Below are 27269 nucleotides of genomic sequence, written 5' to 3' on the forward strand. Positions count from 1 at the left end.
TGGAACCGGAAGTCCTAAAATGCTAACTCGCTTCCATGTTTTGCATATAAAAATACGTCATCTCCTCGGCTCCCTATAGTGCCGTTAGATATGTTTATGGTAGCGTGACAACCCTTGTTGCAAACAAAGATGGAAACAAAATTCTTGAATATGAAATTATGGCATTAATATTTGTTTGGATTGAAATTACATAGATAAACATGTCTATTAAAAGGGGGCGTCCCAATACTTATTATATTTTGTGTTGTTTGCTTTTGATTTCCGTTTTCCAGTTTTCATCTCACCAATAAACACCCGCGTCACCCATTCAACACCTACAGTAAACCACCGCAATACACCGTAGCAGCAGGTAGGTGTGTTCTGTGGCCTCTACCTGCCTGTGTCTCCTGCTGGGCAGCGCACATTAAAAATTTACGACGCCCATCCCGAGCAAGACACCATTATTTATTTACGGCTGCCGTTTCGTCCCAATCTCCTGATGGAATACAAATGAAATATGGCTATTTGTATTCCAGATTGCCTTCATTCCCCCTCAAATAAAAACACATTTCATTGTGTTATTTCTTAAAAAAGCCGTGCTGTTGTTTACAGACGCTGGGGTTGTTTTGAGGTTGATTTAACCGTGCAATGAATGCCACGATTGCGTTAATGTATTCATAGGGTGAAATCGTTTTTGTTAAATCTGATGCGGATTGATTACGGACCTAATATGATCAGAGAACAATGTGTTTGCGACAATCAATCCGCGGCGAGAAGTGAATTTTGGAAGATTCAAGGCTGCCGGGGTTTCGATGGAGATCAAGGTGGTCAACTTGTGATTGCTGTCTGGAAAAGTTGCTGAAGGAATCTCATCACGGACTTCTGAGGAACCCCATTCAGAGCGTCGGGGCTAGATGCTGACCTTGAATTAGCCCGCCAAAACTTCTGTCTTCTTAACTTGTTAGAGATCGGGTGTTTTAAATGCTTGGTTTTTTTTTTTTCAAAAAGAAAAACAATCATTTGCTTCAAGTAGCGAGAGTCTACCGACGGTTTTCTTGATTTTAACTCAAGCCTGTCAGAAAATACCAACAGACTCCTTCACGATATACCCATTAGCTGGGCAGAGGTGAAAAAGATAGCCAGGGGGGAGAGAGAGATGTTATTTCTTCAGTGTTACGACCAGGAAACCAAACAAGAGACAGCCGATCATTCTTGTGTGGCTCTGTTGCCCACAAAACATATAGAGGCGCTAATTTAATTTCATGTTTCATTGGTTGCTGACGCCTTACACAGGGACGTTAGGAGGGCATCCCAAAGGTAGAAGTTTGACTTTGCAGAGGTCCTGATTTCTGGTATTTACATCAGTGCATTACGGTTCTTGGGCTTCAAATGTTAACTATTGAAGATTTTTGTCTTGTGTCAAAAGAAATGCTAAAATATTTAAAGAGTTCTCAAGAAAGCCCATAAAAAGAATACATTTCTATTGATAATGCTTAGTTTTTAGAGATGCCAAAACATCCTTGAAGGGATAGTTCAGGCCAAAATAAAAATCAGAATCAGAAAAAATGGTCACAATTTGTTTTACTTTTATTTTGTTCAAAACTTGTCTATGACTCTCTTATGTGGAACACAAGAGAAGGTTTTTTGTGAAATGTCTTTTTGGTTTTGTGTCCATATAATGGAAGTCAATGGGGACCAGTGTTGTTTGGTTACCAACATTCTTAAAAAGATCTTTTTTCTTGTGTTTTGCAGAAGAATGAAAGTCAGACAGGTTGCGTGTGACATGAAGATATGTAAATGATAAAACGATTTTAATTTTGGATAAACTATCCAATTAAAAAAATTGTCCATTGGTAGCATTTATCAAAAATATCTTATTTACAATTTAATGCCTGTGAGTATGGACAAAGCAAATATATAACTATAACAAGAGGACAGAGCTCTGAAATATTACCACCAACATCACTGTCACCTTATGTCACCTTATCTTTTGTTGTTTTTGGAAAACATTTTTCTCTCTCTCTCTCTCTCTCTCCTTCTCTCTCTCTCTCTTTCGAGTGATCGGTTTAATCTAGGCCATAATGAAATTCCCCGCAGAGAAACATTATGTGGAGGAGAGGGGGGTGGAGGGGTATTTAAACAATTTTATTGAAGCTTGTGCAGTCGACTGGCATCACCTTTTCATAAAGAAGAATTGATAAAGACATGGACACATAATAAAAGCCCAGATTACAGTTATACAGACTTCTTGTGATTTTCTCACAGCAAAACATTTGTGTAGTTTGCTGTATTTGGTCACAGACATCTATTACTTACGTTTACCACACTTTTGAAAATGTCATGTTTGGGAAAAACAAACAAACAAGGAGCAGAGGGGAACAGTCTGCAATCCGATTATAGCCAAATCGGCCGTTAAATGTTTTGTTTTCGTCTAGACGCGAGTATCGATCTCATTACTGTTCTGGGGTCAATGTTTACACATGCAATTGCATATTCACATGCACTCCATATTCAATACACAACTCGCACTTAATACTGTGACAAAAACAAAACACTTTGTCGTCGTTTGCTCCCCCTTATGCCTTTCACAACCTTTTGACATTTTCGGTGGATATCCTAATGCCACAGAAGCTGTCGGTAGAGCGTAAGTTGTATCAAACCCGAAACATTTCTGTAAGTTGTTCCGGACATCTAGATGCAATATTTACCCTAATTTAATCTCCTGTGACTGTGTGCCCACAGAAAGCAATTTCAAGTCGAGCCTTTGTACTTTATGTTGTGGATTGATGATGCTGTTCTGTTATTGGTTACATGGAGGCAAAACCTGGAACAGAATAATCGTGCTCAGAGTCTCAATTCTCTATAGTTGAAAACAAAATGATGTACATATCTCTTTGTGCCGTACAGTAGTCACAGTAACAAATAAGATATTTGGGGTGCCATAGCAACCTGTAAGAAATATTGAGGGAATTCCATCTTTGCCGCACAAATTCATGATGGCATCATGCATGTTGTCATCGTCCATTAGTAGCTTTCTTAAAAGACATTGTGTTGTTCTGTTTTGTATGGTTCCCTTGGAGAAGTACATCAAATCTCCTCTAAGAGCAGAGAAAGTGGTCAATTATCCACTACAGACAAATTTAAAACAGGTAATTTAATGTCGCTCTTTTTAACGTCTCTTATCTGCTAGAGATGCCTAAGGCAAAAACGGTCTTGAAAGCAAAGTTGTGATGGGGCATTAGCGAGGAAAAGCAACATCTCCCTCTTAAGAGCTTCATTTTATTTATCTAACACAGAGTTTGTACTTTGCAGCATATTCCACAGTAAGGCTTAAAACGCAATGCAGGCACTCCATAAATATGTCTAGATCCCGACTTGTTCAAACTCCAAAAATCATAATTCAAGTACATTTCTCACAAGTAGATTTGTGAGAGAAAATCAATGTTTTAAGCTAATTTAGCAAAATAGAAATGTAAAAGAAAGTAAGAACCCTAAATTTAAATACGATGACGTATTGATAACTTCAAATCTCATTGGTTGAAAAATTTCAGCAGCAAAAACATAAATAAATGTTATGTGACCCAAACTTGATGTCCGGTAGACCTCCGCAAATAATCAATCATTTTATACAATAAAATGTTCATATATGTTAATATTAATGTATATTAAATATAATATAAATTGTTACATTGTAACCAAACACAGAGCGGAAGTTAACTTCGGGCCAGGCGTGTGCGTCCGATGAAACCGTCTATAGTCCAGAAACTTTACAAACGTTTGTGAGTGCGGCAGTGACCATCACGTACTGTATGATAAATTCCAAACCTGTCTATCAGTCCACTCTGCAATAGAAAAGATACAAGAGCCATAAATCAAAAAAACGACGCACAATATCCAGATGGTCCACTGACAAGAAAAACAAACCTGAGATTTAATGATCAATGTAAACGGGTTTCAGTTTGATAAAAAGACGCAGCGCACAGAGCATCCAACAAAATCTAATCAAGTTAAAAGGGCATGACGCTTATTATAAACCGAGCTTCTGACCAATGTTTTATTCATAACACACTGACGCTTTTCAATGAAACTGTATTTTATCTGTTTTAGACAGTTTTAGGCTTCTTTTGAGGAATGTAAATAAATGATGGACTGGAATCATTTCTTTCATTAAAATGATGATCTTAAAATTGTAAGTATGCCTTTCTTATGCAGGTACAGGTATCTTTACCATACATCTGTCAACAATCCCATTTTTCTCTCCCGTTTCTCAAAGTCAACCCTGATACATACATCTGGGAGACGTCTATATTACATCTGCAAGACATTTTTTTGATTGTTTGAACATCTGCAATACGTCTCTGACATGTCTCCCGTCTGTTGTCATATAGATATATAAAAGATGTTTTTGTCCGTGAGATGCTTATGATTTAGAATGTATGTAAAACTAACATTTCTAAGACGTTTATCAGCTGTTTTCAAGATCTTCAGATCTTGAGCAGACATCTTAGAGACGTACCTGTGCTATCGGGGATCTCCCGCCACCCTCCCGTTTTGTTATTTATCCCATTTCCCGGTTATTTCTCCCGGTAGATGCGAACAGACGAAATACTCATAGAATGCTTGGATTTTTGGTACCCAAATGTTAACGGTATGATCTTTACATTACTCGAAAAACAACGACACGTCCTGGGAAATTCAACATGACAGTTTAACTTTGTAAATCATTATTATGAGGAAACACTTTTCAACACTCATCGATTTTGTACTTGCTCAATAACTTTAACCAATAAAGTTACGGATTGTAGCTTTAAGCACAAGTTGTTGTGAGGAAAGAGTAATTCTCTTCTTATCATGTCCATATCATTTCATCTCAGCCCCCTATAGCTATTTAAAGAAGACCACCTGCTTGCCGAACGCATGTGATCGCAGGCTTGAGAGCTCCAGGAGGGTCATTCGGCGGGGAAGGGAGTAATACCTCGACTGGTATCGTCTCCCTGCGTTGACTGCAGTGAGTCGAGCAGCAGACTTGGTGTGAGACACAATTAAGAAATGCAGTGGTGTGTGGCATAGCCCGCGTCCGCCGCATACCAATGAGCGCCCGCTCGCCGCTCTGCACTCAGGTACGTACCTCACCCTGCCAGGATCTAATTAGACCATCTCTTTGTAAATGGGAATGAGATTACAGGGCAGGACAGCACGCTGTTTGCTGCAGGTTGCTCGAGACGGACATGGAGGTCACAGCTAAGTCATTATCTACCCCTAGATTGAGCCCTAAATGCCCCTGAGAGATAGAAATGAAAATGGAGTCATTACACACACTCTCTTCATTCAGAGGAACAGCGCAGTTATCCTTCCTAGTTATTATTCTATTGACGCTGCGCTGTTTACAAAGTTACGGCGCGTTCAATTCTTCTGCCGGTGGAGACTTTAGACGGGATGTTTTGACTCATCTGTGGTGGCCATTTGCTTAGTAATGGTCTCAAATACGCAATTATTGTACAAATGTATAGTAGTACAGGATGCTGATGGAGAACGAACACAGGGCGTGCTAAAATACACATAATAACTATGATGCAATACAAAACTAATAACCCTTTTATCCAAAGTGACTTACTTGCAGCCAAGGTAATTAGGTTCTTAATCTCTAACCTTGTTTCAACTCATGGTTGGGTATAATATGGACATTTTCTAGGTTCATTTAAACCAATGGTTGGGTTTGTCCATATTTTACTCACCCATGGATTAAGTGTAGAAACGACAGTATACTGTAAATATATTCAGATATTCGCTGCACGTTGTGCTTAATGCCCATTAGCTGTAACTATAGTCAATAAAGCATGGATTCTCATCCACATTGGCAAATCACTGTAATGTATGGTGTGAATTGCAAAACATACAAATGAAAAAAGCTTGCTAAATTCAATTGCATAAACAGTCTTCCGATCTTTCGTCACCCATCTAGACAGAAGTTAAAACTGCGGGTTAATGTGCAATGGCAGATTTCCCTTCCAGCTAAAACTGTCACCATTTAATTGCTTTCTTCTGATTGGCTGCTGAATTTGAACATGGACTGACATGAATCTTTGTAGCTTTGCTCCTGACCCAAGGCTGTTCATTATTTCTAAGGCTCTGTAAAAAAACACTCTGAGGTTTACATGTGCACACTTACATGTGATTTTTTTAAGTAACGCAGATATAAAAGATTTTAATAGGATAAGAAAAGTTTTTTTCAGACTGACTTAAGTCAAATACAGCATCTACGTATCATCTATGCTCTAAAATGGTCCAACAATAAGTTATATATAATAATATCTGTGAGGTTATAGACTGTTTCATCAGACGCGTGAGGCCGAAGTTAACGTCCGGTCTGTGTTTAGTTATAACAAGTCTTTTATATTTGGGGGTGGTTTCCAGGACAGGGTTTAAGCCTAGTCCCAGACTAACTTAAATGTTAGAGGTGTTTTGATCGAAAAAGACTTGTACTGACATATCTTAAAATATATCAGTGAGATTGTTTTGTCTCAAGATGCACACCAGTAATGTTTTTTTGTAACATATGTTTTTTAAAACGATTTAAATATCCTAATTTAACTAAGGCCTGGTCCTGTTTTAAAATAATCCCTGTCTGGGAAACCACCCCTTGATGTTTATTAATGTTAATTTATATTAATAATTGATTGTACATTAATTGTATTAATTAACTACTTGTATATCAACATTGTGAAAGTTAAATAACTTTTCTCAAAACTACTTAGATTGAAAAACAGAACATACTGAAAACATAAATGTTTAAACGTTAAGATAATAAATATTATTAATTAATTATCTGCAGTGCTATCATATCCTGTTATATAACAGAGGCACTTGAATTTCTCAGTAAGCTACTCAGCTGTAAACAACCCATAATGTTGTCATGATTTGAGCTGGAACATTGCAAAGACCAAACGATTGGCATATCATATAATTATGAGTAATCGAATGTGAATTACTGTTCAAGTGTTGTTCTGCACATTATCATCTTAGATTCACAAAACACATGTGACATGAAATCTCATATTACATTTTGATATGACCCTTAAAGGGTTCACCCAAAAATGGTGATCATTTACAGTTGTTGTTCTAAACCTAAATGATTTTCTTGCTGTTTGAGAATACAAAATATTGATTGTTTAAAGTAGTTTAAAATGATCAGCAAGCCACTTAAAATTTAAAGGGATAGTTCACCCCAAAATTAAAATTCTGTCATCATTTACTCTCCCTCTTGTCATTTCAAACCTGTATGACTTTTTCTTTTGCAAAACACAAAAGAAATTTTGAAGAAAGTTGGTAAATGAACAACGACCCATTGGCACCCATTGGTTTTGTGTCCATACAATGGAAGTGAATGGGTACCGCCGTTGTTTGGTTACCAACATTCTTTAAAATATCTTCTTTTGTGTTCTGTGAAAGTAAGTCATGCAAGTTTGAAATGATAAGAGGATGAGTAAATGATGACAGAATTTTAATTTTTGGGTGAACTCTTTATGTGTTTTATTAAGTGCTAAAGTGAGATGTAAGTACTGAATCCACCTCCTCAATAAGTTATGCCATGTGTTCCATAAAAGAAATAAACAATCACAAAAGTTTGGAACAAATAAATAATGAGGATATGTAATAGTTGACTGAATTTTTGGGTGAACTGTTCCTTTAAGACAAGCTAACACTCTAGACACTGTATATTGATACAAAATATAAATAACAGATAAGACAAACAATCTAACTTTAATAAAAGTATCTGTTACTGATGTCCATGTTGTTACACTGTCCACTCTTGATGCTTAAAGTTTCCATTGCATCTTGCTGCAGGAAGTGAGGAACGAGTTGGGACTTCCTGTCGGTACGCCGTTGCTCATTCTTGCCTTCATCCTGCTCAATACTGCACATGTTAACGTTCACTTCTGTGTCCAGATCTTTAGAACCAAACAGGTCAGTGCAGGATGAGTATTGGATCTCCTCGGGGCAAGGTGGCTCATCGTCCTCGAAGCAACTGCAGAAACCAAAACCAAACTATTAAAGCACAAAAAAATACAAGTAAAATAGAGATGTATTAAACCTGATAAAATGAATAAAGTGCTTCCCAAGTCATCGCTTCATCACTACGAAGTAAAATCAGAAAAGCTCTGCAGCTGTGCGCCTCTCGACACATCGCCGAAGGACGCGGTGACCTTCAGCTCACCAAGCGTTTTGATTGACAGTAAACATAAAGCCCAGTCACACTAATCAGATCAAAACCACAGGGATCCGCAGAGAACACGCGTGTGACGAGCAATCTGATTCCGCCCGTCCTCACCCCGGCTAGATGCGCGTTTGTTTATCATTTTCTCTGCCCTGGGTGGAAATTAAAGGGAAGAATAACATCTGGTGCGCCACAATGTGAAGAACAACATTGTGTTTTCTCCTCTTCATTATATGGGAAAGATGAGATGCTGCGGGTGAAAAACGGAGCGCTCTCACGAGACGGGGGAGCAGTGGCGGACTGGCCGTCTGGAGCACCGGGAGTTTTCCCGGTGTGCCGCTGCTCAATGTGGGCCGACCCACTGTATGAATATAAAGAAATGATCATCACATTTTCTTTTGCGCACTTGTTATATTTGCGATTTCTGTGCCCTAGCCGCAGCGGTAACAGCGCTCGTCAATGTCAAAAGGTTGGCCAATCAAACAGGGTTTAGAGAATTCTAGCCAATCAAATTACAGAGGCCAAGCAGAACTTAAACCAATCAAACTGAAGAAGACAGACGTTTCAGCCAATTAAATTGAAGAAGACTGGAAGACAGAAGTTCGGTAAGTGGGCGCTAACAGAAACCAAGCGCAAATTCAGTTTGATGACTGTGAAGTATCGAGATATGGGATGTCAAACATAACAAAGCTGTTTAACAATAAAAATGATAAACGGTAAGATTTTACAGATGCAAACTACTTAACTTTTGTGAATTCTGCTGTTTTAAATTAAAACTTAGGTGGTTTGTCACGTAATGTAAGATGTTTAATGTGCATTCGACTTAACATGCCTAAAAACATAACCGACAGCTAGGGATGGGTATCGTTATGATTTTAACGGTATTACTACTCTTATCGATACTGCTTATCGGTCCGGTACTTTAACGGTTTTCTTATCGATGCTTTGGGATTTTTTTTAAGTAAAAAATAAGGCCAAAAATAAAGAATTTATGAATAGAATAACACTGCTTTATTTTCTGCAATGTAAAATAAATTGTATTCAGCGCGGACCAGCAGTATTAAAAAAAGTGGGTTGGTTCATCATAGCTGCCTGCAACAATTTTTTTTTTATATTTAAATGTGTATTTTAATGGACAGATTTTTATGTTTGTCTTATGTAGCGTAAGCGGCAAATTATTAAGCTCTCAATGTTATCAAATAGGCCTATTATTTGGGCTGATTGATTTATTATTATATAAACGAGTTGAAAATGTGTTGTGTCACATCATTTAATCCAATTGAAATTAGACACACACGAATAGATATAGGTTGCGCGCATGTCTCATCTGTTTTGGAAGACGCGCGCATGGAGACTCCGCAGTGCGGAGCCACGACTCCAGGCTCGCGAGCATGACTCTGCTTGAGAGAGACAAGCCGTGCGTGTTTGTGATGTTAAAACAGCTCATCCGTTGCGCTGTTTTGGTAACTCGAAACAGAGACGGACAGAATTTCAAAAGCATTCAAACACAGGCTGCGCGCGCTCGTGAAATGTAAACAACTCATCTGTTTAGTTTATCAGAAACGCCATGTTTGGATAGGCGCGCAGCGCGGAGCAGTCTTTCTCCAGTACGGAAAGCAGAACTTTATATTTGATGTAAGAGTTTTTAGCAAAGTCTATTCACACCTTTTGGCAGCATTTAAGTAAATTCTCTTGTCTAGGAAATTATTTATAAGTAGGAAGTCATCACCCTTAGACTTAAAACAGAGGAAAACTTGAATCTTTGATTCAGGTGTGTTACATGTCATGGTCAGTAAAGTGTCATTTACAAACAGGTCAAATACATTACCCTACATTACACTGACATGTTTAGGCAGGCTTTTATTTAATTCTGATGTCTGTTCTGACTGCACTGGCCTTTACCGTTTAATGTTTAATGTTTGTTGTTTTATTGGCTTTGCAATGTGTCTTTAAAAGGTCCTTAGAAACATTTGTTTCTAAATTGTGGTGTTATAGAATGATTTGTGCATTAATTATCTGGTGTATTATGTTGACAGCCTGGTGTTGTGGCCTGCTCCTGGTTTGAAGTCCAGGGTCACTTTTTAGTCCTAGTCCGCCCCTGCACGGGAGACACATCCCTTTCACAAACAAATCACGTCCTCTTGACTCACGAAATGAACCAATTTGTTTTGCGGTTGTCAGAGCGGCAACAGGTGCGCGTAACTTCTTTATTCTCCTGGGTCTCCGAATTCAGCGCGGGACGCATAACAAGCGGAGATATTACTGTCTTTTTTGTGGATGGAGCACCTGTCGTCTGCAAAGCGGGATCATTTGCATACACAGTATACGGGCCGTTTGATTGAGGTTAATGCGGTCTTGTGAATATTCTAACAGCTCTTCAAAAGGAAGTTAAACATATTTGTGGAGTCATTAAACTGTATGAAAACCTCATTAAAATAAGGAAACACCTGGTAAATTTCAGCAAAGCACTTATTGATTATTGATCAAGACCGTGGAATTATACTGTACGTGTAATGCAGTCAGTTTGAGCGGGGTATCAGTATTGTAGTTTCGATTTCAAACTGAGAATATGAGAAGACGTATGAAGAACCGCACTTACAAAAACTAGCTCCTGTCTTTGATATCTGAATTAAAATAGCACTTGGAAGACATTTCTTATCCAAATACTCCCATGAAACAGAAAAATCACGGATCTCTTTAATATTCTCCTACATCAGTGAGATTAAATGGAGGGCATATGAAAACTTTTGCTTATGGCGAATGCCGTGCAGCTTCATTATGTAAGGTCTTTATACACGCATACAAGACATAGTGATGTATATTATATTGCATTTCTGTCAATAGATCCTCCAAAAAATTACACATTGGACCTTTAAACGAAACACAACTGAGAAGTCAAACATCAAATCTCCTGAGCTATAGAGGCAATACCATTTTCCTTTTGGGTTTATATGGGGGAACGCTGAATTTGCTTAAATTGCATGTCAGGTCAAAGATCCACTTATTAACAGGTCATGACTAAATTAAAAAGATCAACATAAGCATTGACCTTTCTTAAAACTTTACAAAAGATATTCACAAAAGCATCATTATAAAAGCACTTCATATTGTCTATCAATATTCTTCGAAGCAGTAAAGACGTGTGCATTGGTACTAACATCCATTTAATCTTTGGCAGTGAAACACAAAATTGGAGCCAGACATTAAAGGGATACTTCACCCAAAAATGAAAATTCTGTCATCATTTACTCACCTTCGAGTTGTTCTTCACCCAAAAATTTTCATTTTTGGCTGAAGTATCCCTTTAAATATGACTGGGTAAAGTTATTCAAAATGACATGCCATTACAGAGCATTTGCAAAAACAAACCAAAATGTGCAATAATTATATGAAATTAAAAAAAGTAAAATACACACAAAAAGGTCATCCTTTCTTTTCCTAATAGGCCGTTGCATTTTTCTTCCTCGGGTTTTGCTGTAACACCGAACGACAGTAAGGACGAAACTGTAACTGACTTTCATGGAGTTACCGCAGACACACGTGTCAATAACGTTTTTGATGTCACAAAAGAATAGACCGGAATGATCAGTTTTAAAGAACAGGGCACCTTCAACTCCGCGACCAACAATGCAAGCAATATCATTTGTGAGCCAAACAACAATGCCAGATTTTGGTTTGATGAGCTCATTTTTTGACTTCTCTGAAAACAAAGACTTGTGTGCTTATTCAGGTCTGGTTTCAATTACGTTAAGTGGACGCTGAGAGAGAGAGCGGTGTTCGTTTCTGTGCCGCTCTGCTATGTGGAGTCCATGCGTCTGTCTGATAGACAGCAAAACGGCTTCTCAGCACTCCATCATAAACACAACAGCAAACACATACACAAATCGAAATAACATAATGGAGTCCGGGGCTAGTTCTTCTACATTTTAGTTTCTTAACATCGGTTATTTTTGATAGTGAAAGGTACACCAAATCATTGTGGCGGACCCTTAAAATACGTCTTTACACTGTTGGATGTATGGGAGTCCAGCTTTATCAGTTTGACACTATATGGGGTAAGTTGTCACAAAAGGAACCTTCCATTAAAGAGGTGAAAATTAACCCGTGAAACAATTATGAAGTAAAAACAAATAATATAAAACAAAAATATAAAAGATAATGTACAAAAATATAAAAACAACGTCATTTTTTACTATAATCTACCTGTACAGTTTCTAAAACAGTAAATTCCAATCCTGGATTCTGATTGGTCGACAGTTAACTGTTGTCATAATGTGTCCCAGCAAATTTATTCTTGTTACGCTTCACTTGTTCAATAAATAATACAAGAATTTTGAAAACAGAATGAAAAAATTACATATTCAGACAGTTTATGTCTTAACATTTAGCAGTTATACAGGTGACAACTTGCCCCAGTCTACTTCATACTGCAGACAGACAGAGAGTGAAAAGGCGAAAGAAAGAACTAGAAACACAGAATCTCTAATTCAATTCTAACTCAATGATATCTTAGAAAAGCTTGGCATCCTGGTTGGCTAATGTGCCGCAGGTTGCTAGGACACAATCACCTGCCATTTCAATTACTCCAGCATCACTTGTAATTCACTGTATGGAAGACAATCAATGGCTGCCAGAAGGATTAGCTCGTGTGGCTGGAGGCTGGAACATGGAGACTCCGGGGATTCGATAAACAACAGACAGCTAAAGGGTCCGCGGTTGACCGCTTGGCATGGTCGTGATGGCAAATTTATTAGCGATGGCAGGCTCTTGCCCATGTTAAAAGACCAAGGAAAGTTTCACCCAAGGGTCTATAACAGGTCTAGACCACATATGCATGTGAGGCCCTGGTTCTGGATACAGTTTTTGAGCAAATCATACGAGCTATAAAAATACCATGTGACAAGAGAGACCACGAGCAGAGAGAGAGAGAGTTTGCACTTTTAACAACTCCGAGAATATTAGAGAATGCCTCGAGTCATCTCACAGACTTGGCAATCGTGATTTCAGTTTAATGATCTACAGAAGTCCCTGTTGGCTTGGCTAAATTGGTATGCATGCTTCTGAAACGCCGGCGTTATCTGCATTTTGTTATGTCGCCCACGTGCTAACAGAAAGAGTTTGAATTCCTTGTTGGATAGTTGCTAAGTAAATACATCATTCATTCAAGTATTATGTAAATGTTTACAAGGGCTGTGCCACATCTCGATGGATACGAGAACAGACGATGCAGAGAGTCAGAAAATGTCACGGTGGGAAACGGCTTTGCAGCATAGACAAAATGAGCCGATAATAAAGACACTGACCCGAAATGTATAAACTCTTTGAAAATACAGGGATTTGATTGCATTATTATTCTGACAGGCGCTATATTTCACCAAGAGCAGGAAAAATGGAAGTATATTTTTCCAAACACGAATTTCTTACATGTGGTAACCTTTCAAGAGATTTTTTTATGCAGAAATAAGGCAGAAGTTACATTTTTATTTTATTTTGTCTCATAAATATTTGATATTTATACGTTACTTTCGATTTATCTTATACATCTCTTATATTTGAGCTTTTTCCTTTGTTAAATATTTTGTCTAGATTAGGGTCCATTTCTCGCTATTAACTTATTATTAATTATGACTTTGCCTCAATTAACTGCGTGTAAGGTAGTTGTTAGGTTTAGGTATTGGGTAGGATTAAGGGGTGCAGAATAAGGTCAGACATTAATATGTGCTTTATACGTACTAATTTACAACCAATAAGCATGTTAATAAGCAAGTAGTTAATAATGAATTTGTGTAACTTAATATAAAGTGGAACCAAATATTTCTTGTCTAAAGAGTTGTCCCGATTTCATTTTACTACTACTGTATACCTTATTAAATATATGTGTGTGTGACAAAATGCTTTATTGGTTATATATTCAGACACTCCAACACATTAATCTCTTATGTAATTCACCCACAACTATTTTTTATAATTTTCTATTTATTATTTAAGTTTCGCAAGACACACAATCGTACGCCTTCCATAGCTCATCTGTTCTATTTGCATCATAACAGGAAACGCATTGTCAGTTTTGTAATTATATACAATCTTCATCGGATTATTGATGTCATCCACGGGACAAAATCCTCAGCGATCAGAATCAGTAATAGCACAACGACATTCATCATAAACACAATGGAAGTGTGAGAAATGAGGATCAAATCTCCTCCCACTATCACCTCCTGACCAAAAACAATCCAAACAATTCTTCCCTCGCCTGTTTGATAAAGGGTCTTAGCAGCTTGAATTTTAAAAGGCTAATTTTGCAGCAGAGAAAGACAAGTGCCTCAGTTGGGACTGGACAACACACATTTCGCTTTTTCCACATTTCGCTTCTGTTTGAATCGCAAACCCAGAGATGTAAAACAACCTTGAAACAAGTATCTTGTAATACTATTGTAATATTTAAGTTGACGTTGTAATATACAAGTCAATATTACTGCAGTGCATGGTATTAAATACACTTTAGTACTGTAAATCAATCACATAAAACCTTTAACTTCCCTAGATTAAAAAATGTTAATCTATATAATAATATAACAATAACAATAGTAACGTCTATTCTACCTCTTCTATACGTCATGCTGTGGACCAAGACTTCGGGTCACAAAATTATACTCAAAAGTTGTTTTTATTAAAAATGTTGCTTATTTCTCCAACACAGAAAAATGAGGCAGGAGTGAGATATTGTCAGTTAATGACATGATTGGTATCTTAGCTACTTACAATTCACAAACATGATTTGATTACACTTAAAAAACAAGTTATATGTATCTGGGGAGAGGTGTGCTACACTACCACACGGCATGTAATTGCCTCTCAAATCCCTTGTTGAAGGCCTGGTCCCAAAAAATAACTATATAAATAAAATAAATGATCATAAACTACTTATAATGGATTACGGTTTCACATTCAGGAAGAGGTTTAAGTACAGGAAAAGTAGACTAGTTGAGACTAGACTAGTACTTGAAAAATATACGGTACTTGAAATGACATGAGCTTTGAAGAAATGTGACCTAACAAATGTGTTTGGATGTCTATTAAAATGATTTACATTTGTTTAAACCGGCTGACTGAATAAAAACCTAATGGGTGATACTGTCATTGCATGGTATGTTTTCAATGTAAACTTTAATTAAAATAATCGTCTTTTCAACTTCAAAAAAACTGTTAATCTTAAATATAAGTGATGTAACTTTGATGTGGAGGATTAAAGAAAAGTTATGATTTTAGTATGTGGATACAAACAAGAATTCATGAGAACTTAAAGGGGTCATATGACACGGCTAAAACGAATATTATCGTTCGTTTTAGATGTAATGCAATGTGTATACACGATTTAAGGTTAAAAAACGCTGTATTTTCCACATACCGTGCATGTTTGTATCTCTTCTTTGCCCCGCCTCTCTGAAACGCGCAGATTTTTTTACAAAGCTCATGGCTCTGAAAAGCGAGGTGTGCTACGATTGGCCAGTTAACCAGTGCGTAGTGATTGGTCGACTACTGCAAGTTTGTGACGGAAATGTAACGCCTTTTACCATATTTGGAACATCAGGTTCCAAAGCAATTGTACTGACAGTACTGACTTGCGTATACATTTGGGCGGTCTTAGTCAACTCAGACCACGAACTGACGTAGATTTGTGGGGGTGTGGTTACACGAGGCGTTTCAGGCAGGTCTGGGTGAACATTCGCTTTTAGATAGAATGCTTCTTTTGTTCCTACACTTTAATTTTTGCAATTTTACGTGTCTAATACATGCATGGGCAACTTATAACACACCAAAGACACAGAAAAACATGTATTCGCACCATAGGACCCCTTTAAGAATAGGAGTATTATTGACTAAAAACACTTTTTTTCATACTTTTTAAGTGCATTACTACACCAAAGGTGTTGACCTACCACTACATAATTTTACTTTATATCTATATCCAAAAAAACATAACAACAGTTAACAACACATCATGTCTAAATTTGTAAAAGTCTTTGTTTCTGTAACTGAAAATTCTGTCAAATGTGTAAATGTATGTCTACTACCATGAACAATCTGACAGGCGCCTCAGAAAGCTCCAAGAGAAAAAATAAAGTAAAAAAAGAGTGTGTCCAAAGTCCTGGAAATAATTTCATTTGCAGATTAGAAAGGACAAGCTGTGTGCCGCATGTCGGGCGCTGGAGCGAGCAGGTCAGTGCGACGGCGGGGGACAGATATTCAATCAGCTCTCTCCTGGGAGATGCCCATCGCCGCACAAGGATACGCTGCTCTTGTTTACAGTGTGAGCTCTCACAAACTATTACAGACACATCATAACAGAACTGCCAGCAAATATTTTCTAGAAGGCATTAAAATCAACGCCACTCAAAAGCAGTTTGCAGCCCTCTTTTTCAGCTCTTATCTTCTCGCCTCCTCCTCTCTCTCTCTCTCTCTCTCTCTCTCTCTCTCTCTCTCTCTGAGTGCATAGTGCATGCTAGTAAAAGACGTGTGGAGGTAGTTGCGTTTACAACACGTCCTGCTATCAGGCTTGCCCCTGTGGGGACTGTAACCGAAAACAACAGCTGTGAATTTTAAGCCTGTCAAATTGTGCGTTAATAATTAAACAATTGTGCGATAGGAAGTTTGGTGAAGTTTCATGATGCCATTTTTTTAAATGTATCGATTGGTTCAGTGATTTATAGTGAGATATTTAGAAATGCATTAAAAGGTCATTTTTTGGAGGATCTATTGACAGAAATGCAATGTAATGTACATAACTATGTCTTCATAGTGTATAAAGACCTTACATAATGAAGCGTTATGTTTTTATTACTTTAGAATGATCCTACGTGGAATTCGCCATTTGGTTTCCAGTAGCCCTAAATGCGCAAACTTCTCTACAGAGTGCGTTTCGTAAATACGTTATCTCCTTCGGCAAAGAAGCGAAAACGTGACGACATCTTTGTGCTGTAGTGCTTCGAAAGGGAGGGGTGGAGTGAGCCGTTTGTTGCAATTCAAAACCTCACCACTATATGGTGCTAAATTTCATACACTGGACCGTTAACACTCCGCTCCCTTGACGAAAAAGTAAAAAGATTTTCTTTAGGGTGCAACTTTTTACCATGTACTGTATCGCTTGACCACATTGCTTCAAGCTCTTTAAAATGCTGAAAGCGTTCTTGACCATGTTGTGTGTCTGAATGCATGCATGATTCAGTCGTCATTTAATGAATAACCTCCGCATCCACCACACGGATCGATACAACAATGTAAACAAACATCTCTTAAATCAATATCTGTCTATAACCATCCAAATTTGCATAGAAAGATGTGTTTGTGCTGTAAACAAGGACTTTATTTCAGTGCCACCCATCACAATTTTAGATAATGTGCTGCATGGTTAAAATGGATTGCAAGCTTTTAGCAAATAAGATAAGGTTACGTTTTTTGTGCACTGACGCATCAGGTGTAAAATGCCATGAAAAGCAGAACTGCCATTGCATAAAAGTCTAATATTCTTTTCCAGAACCCAACCTGACGCAATGCGCCGCAACTTGCATTTACGCATTTGGCACAGCGATTAGTTTATTCAAGTCATATACTGTATATATTTAGCAGTATGTGGTTCCTGGGAATCAAATAAATCGATGAGTTATGCATTGATCTAGCAATTGAACGACGTGACCAACAACCATTAACAAATTCAACATCAAGAATGCGTGTTCTATAGTCTCGCATTCTAACAAAACTACATGTCATAAATCTGAACCGTGCATGACCGAGCCAAGAGCTCAACAGTTCAAGAACTTCCAGGTCACAGCTTCTGTGTCGTACATTGGAAACACGTTTCTCATTTGGCCACCAAAAAGCATCCGCGTTCAGTTCCTAAATGCATTCGCTTGACTCTTTCCATCTGTTCGCGGCGCTTGCCAAGCAGGTCGACTACGGGGCATGCGTAAGTGGACGGGTACCGCTCGGTAACGGGGATGACACTAAACGCGTCCGCTCTGGAGGCGGTTTGTGAAATATATCTCAGGAGTGAGCAGGCAGCTGTTCAAAGGAATTACCATCAGCTAATGTGGAGATATCCTGCCCTCTTCGTTCAGAGGCGCGCCGGGCTGATCGTTCATGAGACGGCCGCGTGCATCTGGGAGCTCTTTGAAAGCGTTTTAGTACAATTAGAACGACTCAATTGAATGGAAAGACTCAGGTAGTGATTACCATTACCCTCATAAATAACATAACCAACAAGCCCGGGAAAGTTTGTATGATTTATGAAAATTGCTATTATGAGGTGAAATTGGAATACACAATCGGCTGCGCACAGCAGAAAATAGAAACAACTAGATTTGTACAGAATGAAGAAAATTAGACTTTTTCATCAATAATCGCCCTCATGTCACTTCAAACCTGTATGACTTTCTTTCTTCTGCAGAACACAAAAGAACATATTTTGAAGAATGTTGGTAACCAAACAACATTGGACCCCATTGACTTTCATTGTATGAACACAAAACCACAGAGACATTTCTCAAAATATCTTTTTTTGTATTCCACAGAAGAAATCATTAAAAACCGGTTCTGAACATTAATAAGACTAACTAGATAGTACATTTTCTAAAGAAACTGTGAGTGATGCTTTCGTGGCAAACCGCGGAACTCGGCACTAGGGTGATGACACTTTAAGTACTAATGAATCTAACCAACCCCCATGAGTCTAAGATGTTCTGATACAGAGTTATAGGTCTTGCTAAATGTTTGCTATGCTAATGTGTTTGGTTGCTATGGGCGTGGCTTGGCATCTGCACTTGATAATACTCTAACCTATGAGTGAATCGAACCACCCCCCGTGTCTCTACGAAGTTCCTATGCAGAGATATAGGTTTTGCTAAATGGTTGCTAGGCTAACCTGTTTGGTTGCTATGGGCGTGGCTTAGCATCTGCCAATTGATGATGCTCTAAGCTATGAGTGTAAAGAACCAACCCCCGTCTCTCTACAATGTTCCGATGCAGAGATATAGGTATTGCTAAACGGTTGCTAGGCTGACATGTTTTGTTGCTATGGGCGTGGCTTCGAAGCTTCATGATGATCCTGGGACACTGATTGATTGCCTGAGTAAAACGGGCCCACCCCCTTGTCTCTACGACACTGTGTTGCAAAGATATCCACATGGACTTTTTATAATGGGAGTCTATGGGATCGGTTGCTAGGTTGCTGTAAATGGTTGCTATGGGCGTGGCTTAATAACTTCATAATGATCATGTCACACTGATTGGTAGCCTGAGTAAAATGAGCCCACCCCCTTGTCTCTTAAGTGGTTGTACTGCTAAGATATTCAACACGGGACGTTTTACGGCTTATATGGGCATGCTTACTGTGATTGGGAAATTTTGGGAGGCTCTTACACCCCATTGTGAGTGATGTTCTTACAGAGCCTGATAGCCTCTTCAAATCGTATATTATTTTCATGTTTCTACGATATCCTCACTCGGAGCTACGACCTGTCAAAATTGGGCGCAATGTTAAGTCAATGGGATTTTTCGGGTTTTTATTCGCCCCCCTATCGCACCCCCTCCACCCGATCGCTTCAAAAAGTACACACCATTCCTCAATGGGCCGCTCGATTTGATTTAGTCATTCATGGGTCCAAAGCGAAAAAATAACGCGTGAATATATAGGTATCTAGGTTTTGAATGGGAGTCTATGGGCGCCATTATAAGTATACGGAAATTTTGGGAGGCTCTCACACCCCAGGGGTGCAACTTACACCCCATTGTGAGTGATGTTCTTATAGAGCCTGATAACCCCTTCAAATCGTGTATTATTTTCATGTTTCTACGATATCCTCGCTCGGAGCTACGATCCCTTAAAGTTGGGCGCAATGTTAAGTCAAAGGGATTTTTCGGGTGGTTTTTCTCCCCCCTATCGCACCCCCCCCACCTGATCGCTTATAAAAGTCACAGCACACCATTCCCGAATAGGCCCGTCGATGTGACGTATTCATTCATGGGTCTACGTCAAAAGCTGCGGGACAAGTAGCATGCCAAACTTTTGGCGGAACAAGAATAATTATAAGAAGTATGTATGTTCGAATAACAATAGTTATGCTTTTTCAAAGCATCACTAATAAATGAAAGTAAGAGAGGTAGATAGTAGTAAGAAGGTAATAATATAGTACATTTGAAACATACAGCCCTGCATAGGACAAATAAAGAAGGGATGAAGATTGTCTTGGAAAGCAGTCAAACATTATGCGTCTCTCTCTCTAAAGACTTCTTAAATGGTCTAAATAAATTGAAATGAAGCAAGCTAACAGTCAGGTTCAACATTCGCTGGTTTCCTGAAGGGCGACAGTCATTTCAGAGTGGATTAACAAGTTAATGTAGTTTGTGGCAACTTTTGATGAGTTTCACAGCAGCCCGGCTCAATTCTCATTGTCTGAATTGCTGGAGGTGCATTCACGGGCCAAGCTGGGTGAATCTGAGGACAAAATAATAGATGAAACGATAAGCCGGCGGTCGTTGCTTGGAGAAACTGCTGGGCAAATTCACCCCAGATTCTTGAGGAAATAAACTGAGAAAAATTAAAACAACAAATGTGGTCGCTGAGGTCCTGTGATTGGTTTTTATGTGGAATTTCATTATTATTGTTGTTCTTATTGGAGCTCCTGTCTGTACATGGACAGTTGACAAACAAACCGTACCATGCATCCTATGGTGTGACAGCAAAAAATATACTGTTAAAAATATACAATATATTATCAATATATTTGATCAATATTTTATGTATAATATAAATGCATAAGAGATTTATATTCATTGTTTTTCTTGCTGTCACACCATAGGACACACGTGCAATTTATTTGTCAACTAAGCATATATGTCTGTTTGTTTGTTTGAACTCATTTTTGTGTATTGCAATCTAATATGTTTCCTGACTGACTAAGTTTCAAGTAAATGGTATTAATAAAGCGTTCTGGAGTAAGAAAAGAATATGAGAACAAAAGCATCCGCAGGGGCTCAATTCCAAACCCCAAGAGGTGAAGAAGTTCTACTGTATGGATAAGTCAACCTTTAATGTAAAACGTCCTGATTTAGAGATGTTGAGATGTTCAAAGTTATATTTGAGAGCTTGTTATCTCCTGGGCGTCTCAGCATCAAAATGCGGTGGGCATAAAAACGCGTTCTCAAAAGCCCTGAGGTTATTTTAAGAAATCCTCTTGATGTTAAAGGAGACATCAGATGAAAACCCCACTTTTTCTGTGTTTAAGTGCTATAATCGGGTCCCCGGTGCATCTTGCAACCCAGAAAATGTGAAAAATAAGAACCCAGTAAGTTTGTTTTGGTGTGCCTTTCCCTGCAAGCATGTGAGAAATCGAGCCGATCAGATTTTGCTCCGATTGTGATGTCCAAAGCGGATTTTATTATAATGTTACCGCCCCTTAATCTACACAGTTCCACCCACCGCACTCCGCCATTGTTGTTTTCACAAGCGACAGCGATGTACGTGACGCCATGGCTAAAGTGTCACGGTCCCACCGTCTTGTTTATGAAATTCTAGTAGTGTGGTGGGATCGGGGCAGAGTCCTTGGGTTTTATGTGGGAAGGCCATGAGATGTTTATGTTTTTACCTCTCATGTGTTTTTCCAGTGTCTCGTCTCTGTTCCCGCCATCTCGTTTCCTCGTTATCTTTCCCTGAGTGTTTAATGTCCCACACCTGCCCCATGTAATTATCCTTCGTTTGTCTTCCCTATATATACCCTCTTGTTTCTTTGTCTTGTGCTCTTGTATTGCGTTGCGTTCTGTGTGTATGTTTATGGTCGACGTTCCTGGTCTTGCTGTTCTGTGAGTTTCTCGTGTTGTTTCTGCTGTTTTGCCTGTTAGTTTGTTTATTATTTTGTTCTCGTTTTTGCCCCCTTGAGGGAAGTTGTTGTGTTTACTCTTTTATATTTATATATATACTCTTAGTTCTATTTTCCCCATCGTGGGTGTTTTGTTTCTGTTGTGTCTATCATTTAATAAAGTCATTGGTTAACCCCTTCACTGCCGTTGCCTGCGCTTGGGTTCTTCTGCCAATTTTCCTGACATAAAGTTTGTGGACAACATACAATGTAGTCGCTGCACAGAGTCCTAACCTCGGAAGGGACAGGAGTGGATTTATTTTATTTTTAGTGGAAATCCATCAGAAACCATAAGTAAAAACCTGCTTGTTTGCGCAAATCACTTCAAACCGGAGTGCTTTTTCAACCTGGGACAGTACAAGCAGGATTAGCTTCAAATTTGTTCCTCAAGAGGGATCGAGACCAACTGAATGAGACAAAACTGCTGATGTGAGTAATATTTATCAACAGTCTGAATTGACGTACATGTACCGTATATATAGGAGGATAACGCTAGCATATGATAGTGAAGAGAGCCAAGTCAGTCACGGACTAAATAGAACATTAAAAGTCATTGTTAAACTCACTGTATATAAGTGCAGATGGACACTTGGAGTTTAGCTGTATGAATGTTAATACATTATGTGCGTTAATATGTTTAGCTGAGGCAAGCTGTTTGTTTTGCTAATGAACAGGGGCAAACACTGCGGTTTGTTTCGTTTTAAAAGTCTCAAATCATTCGTGCTTAGGCTTAAAAAATCTGTCACAGCAAACTAGCTCTCAAATTGTGTGTGTAACGTTATAACTTGTCAATGACGAGCGCTAAAATCCATGTAATTCCGCTTTAGGTAAGCATACACCACGTAAGCACATTAGGATGCGCTGTTTGCTGTGACTGATTTTTTTGTCTTTTTTTTGTCTCCGGACGAATGATTTGAGACGTTTAAGATGAAACTAACCGCAGAGGAATTCAGGAAATATCATTTAGTTAAACCATTGCCATGGCAGTACTAAACGTGTGTTGTGTTGACACGCCAAAACGGGTTGCTATGAGCATAGCTGTTTTTGACGAGGCAAGAAGGGTTTTGTTTACACAGCCATTGAGTGTTTTTAAGCAAAATATGCTCCAGACATTTCATGAAGACCCCAATAAATCATACCAACTTGTTGAAAGTGCTCGTCTGAGGAGACCTTTAAGTGACGTCACGGTGAAGCTTTTCAAAGGCGGAAAAATTAAACCTTTTCATTTTAACTCTCGCCCTTTGATAGAAAGCCATCTCTCTCTCTATTCAAAGATCATGCTTTATTATTACAAAATCAATTCTCTGCCACGTTTTACTATGAAAGCAAAAAAGCAGTTCTCACCTCTGACAGCCATCACAAAAGATATAATAGACCTGAAGATGAAGCGAGCGAGAATATTTCAGCGTGCGGTGACATCTAGAAGGTATTGAGCGTTCAGACCGGCTACTTCTCATTCGCCAGCACATGTGTTGCATCTAAATAGCAAGCATCTGAATGTGAATTCCCTTCGCTCACAGAAGAGCTACAGAAAGGCTTCCTGTCAGTTGTGAAGCGTTCGGCTCTCTTTTGTGTCAGGGGATTGAGGTGAATTAACCATCCGCGTGATTCTGTCTGGAATGATTTGGGATATGTGGAGTAGAGTCGGCTGTCCTGGACTGACTTCTGTTAAGCACAATGAAGGCTGTGAGGAAAGAGAGGGAGGGAGAGAGAGGGGGAGGTTGTGCTAGCACTTGCATAATATAACTGAAGTTGCGAAGCTGGCGGTAAAGTGACATCCATCTATCTTCTACAGTGTCGAGTGTCAAAAGAGACTGATCGAATCCCTAACCTAGACCCTGAGCACACAAGACAATCTCTTTCTCTCTCTCTCTCTTAGACATGTACTGTACATTCACATAGCTCAAAGGGGACTTTACTTTGACTTTTACTATGCTTAACTTATTCGATATTAAGCTAAAGCAAGCTACTGCTAACTTAGTCAAAAGTATAGATTCATATGATATTTGTAAACTAAGTAAATTTTTTTAATTACTACAATGGCAAATAAGTTCGGTAACACTTTACAATAAGGTTGTATTTGTTCACGTTAGAACTGTCAAATGATTTATGGCATCCAGAATAAAAGTTTGTGTTTAAATAATATATGTCTGTGTACTGTGCATATTAATTTTGTATTTACAAACACATACACGTGTACATATTTAGGAAATATTTACATTTATTTATTTATATTTACCATCAATTTAAATTCTATATAATTGTTATATTTTTCTTAAATATAGCCTATGCATATACACTCACCTAAAGGATTATTAGGAACACCTGTTCAATTTCTCATTAATGCAATTATCTAATCAACCAATCACATGGCAGTTGCTTCAATGCATTTAGGGGTGTGGTCCTGGTCAAGACAATCTCCTGAACTCCAAACTGAATGTCAGAATGGGAAAGAAAGGTGATTTAAGCAATTTTGAGCGTGGCATGGTTGTTGGTGCCAGACGGGCCGGTCTGAGTATTTCACAATCTGCTCAGTTACTGGGATTTTCACGCACAACCATTTCTAGGGTTTACAAAGAATGGTGTGAAAAGGGAAAAACATCCAGTATGCGGCAGTCCTGTGGGCGAAAATGCCTTGTTGATGCTAGAGGTCAGAGGAGAATGGGCCGACTGATTCAAGCTGATAGAAGAGCAACTTTGACTGAAATAACCACTCGTTACAACCGAGGTATGCAGCAAAGCATTTGTGAAGCCACAACATGCACAACCTTGAGGCAGATGGGCTACAACAGCAGAAGACCCCACCGGGTACCACTCATCTCCACTACAAATAGGAAAAAGAGGCTACAATTTGCACGAGCTCACCAAAATTGGACAGTTGAAGACTGGAAAAATGTTGCCTGGTCTGATGAGTCTCGATTTCTGTTGAGACATTCAAATGGTAGAGTCAGAATTTGGCGTAAACAGAATGAGAACATGGATCCATCATGCCTTGTTACCACTCTGCAGGCTGGTGGTGGTGGTGTAATGGTGTGGGGGATGTTTTCTTGGCACACTTTAGGCCCCTTAGTGCCAATTGGGCATCGTTTAAATGCCACGGCCTACCTGAGCATTGTTTCTGACCATGTCCATCCCTTTATGACCACCATGTACCCATCCTCTAATGGCTACTTCCAGCAGGATAATGCACCATGTCACAAAGCTCGAATCATTTCAAATTGGTTTCTTGAACATGACAATGAGTTCACTGTACTAGAATGGCCCCCACAGTCACCAGATCTCAACCCGATAGAACATCTTTGGGATGTGGTGGAACGGGAGCTTCGTGCCCTGGATGTGCATCCCACAAATCTCCATCAACTGCAAGATGCTATCCTATCAATATGGGCCAACATTTCTAAAGAATGCTTTCAGCACCTTGTTGAATCAATGCCACGTAGAATTAAGGCAGTTCTGAAGGCGAAAGGGGGTCAAACACCGTATTAGTATGGTGTTCCTAATAATCCTTTAGGTGAGTGTATATGTTTTTATAAAAACAAAATTAATATGCACAGTACACAGATATATATTATGTAAACACAAATTTTTATTCTGGATTAATCGAGATTAATTGTTTGACAGCCAAGGTTCATATATATAACCGTTTCGTAAAAAGTTAGCATGAGTTCAATACAATGATAAACCTGAAAATAATTTCGCCACAAGCCTTATGTTAAATTCCACTGTTCATTTTACAAATTCATATTATTCTGACGAGTCTGTCAAAAGTTGCCGCTACATATTTTCTGGCCTAACAACAGAGAGACAACATCTCACACTGTATTCATAGCTTGCAACGTCAAAGCAGCAGGCATCCTAAAATGTATTTCTTATCTACATAATAGAAATTTTCTGATGCTTCCATGTAAGCAAAACATAAAACTATTCCAAGCAAAAATAGGTATGAAGCTGTATTCGGCGGATGCTCGCAGTTCAGTTACGCAATACACTTGGGTAAGACCAGTCAAGTTTAGCATTTTTCTTCAAAACAACGAAGAAGAAGAAAAGGCGAAGAGGGGGAAGAAAAGAAAGCGTGTAAAATCCTTGAGAGGGGAGAAGAGTCGGATAATCTCCTCAGAACACAGAGCGCCTGTGTGGACAAGATGTAACAATTCAAAACGCACACAAAAGGGATTTAATTGAACTTCGTAGAAATCAATAGCCTAGCTTTGGTCCATTTCATTCCATGACAGAAATCAAGACACTAAGTGAATTTTAACTTGAGGATGAGAGAGAGTGAGGGAGAAAGAGAAAGAGAGAGAGAGATGAAACAAAAGATGGAGGAAAGGAAAATACAGAACATTGCTCCCAGGAAACTCCTTTAGTCGCAAACGGAAAACTGGCAAAGCACCCGATGCTTTTATTTCAACATTTTATATATTTTAAAATGCTATGCAAAATAGCTGCCTCGAGAAAACAATACGATAACTTTTTAAAGGTCATTGGAAACCACTAACATTGCCATTTTTTCTTTAAATGTCCGGCACCAATGAGATCAACCAATAACACTATTCCAAATTCAACTGTCATGTGTGACAAATCCCGAAAACTGATATTACGAATTAAAAAATATGCCTAATGGTAACATCAATTTCACAAAAACTCACATATATCGCAAAAAGGTTTTTACACTTGCATGATGTGTTTTTTGAGGCAATTCGATAAAGGAATATTTTACAAAATCTGCAATTTTTTGTCGCATTCTTTTAAGATGCCGCTGTATGGTTCGGCTAGATTCCACACTTCATTACAGTAAGTGGCGGTACACACTTCTAAAGTTGGTTCGCAACCCACCATAAAACCAAAAGAAGTTTGGACAAAATGACTTATTGAGAGAATACATTTTTTTACATTTCAGTCGCATAACACCGTTTAATGGAAATGGCATCATTTCGCAACTTTTTATCGACATTTAGAAAAAAATGACATAAGTTTTGCAAATCCAGCGTGTGACATCATATTATTAGTGTACTAAATTTTCTAGTGTACTAAAGTTTAAAAACTTTACTAACAGAGGGCAAACCGCAACTAGGCAATTTCGAAAATGACATTTCAGCGTATGCACATCTCTGTTTTACAACTTTTTCAAACTCTCCTTTTACTAAAGTCTTTACCTCTATTCCACT

General features: G+C 38.5%; 1 protein-coding gene across 3 annotated transcripts in view; it reads right to left on the reverse strand.

Annotated features, from left to right (window-relative positions):
* Window positions 1-2161: 2161 nt before the first annotated feature.
* LOC130552170 (cytosolic carboxypeptidase 4) overlaps window positions 2162-27269 on the reverse strand; it is a 135696-nt gene continuing 110588 nt past the window's right edge. For all 3 annotated transcript variants that reach the window (XM_057330334.1, XM_057330333.1, XM_057330335.1), the window contains one exon: window positions 2162-8005. In XM_057330334.1, coding sequence (XP_057186317.1) covers window positions 7741-8005 — 265 coding nt within the window. In that variant the 3' untranslated portion in view covers window positions 2162-7740. The remainder of the gene's footprint in view (window positions 8006-27269) is intronic.

This window comes from Triplophysa rosa, linkage group LG3, assembly GCF_024868665.1.
Source record: "Triplophysa rosa linkage group LG3, Trosa_1v2, whole genome shotgun sequence".
NCBI lineage: Eukaryota > Metazoa > Chordata > Actinopteri > Cypriniformes > Nemacheilidae > Triplophysa > Triplophysa rosa.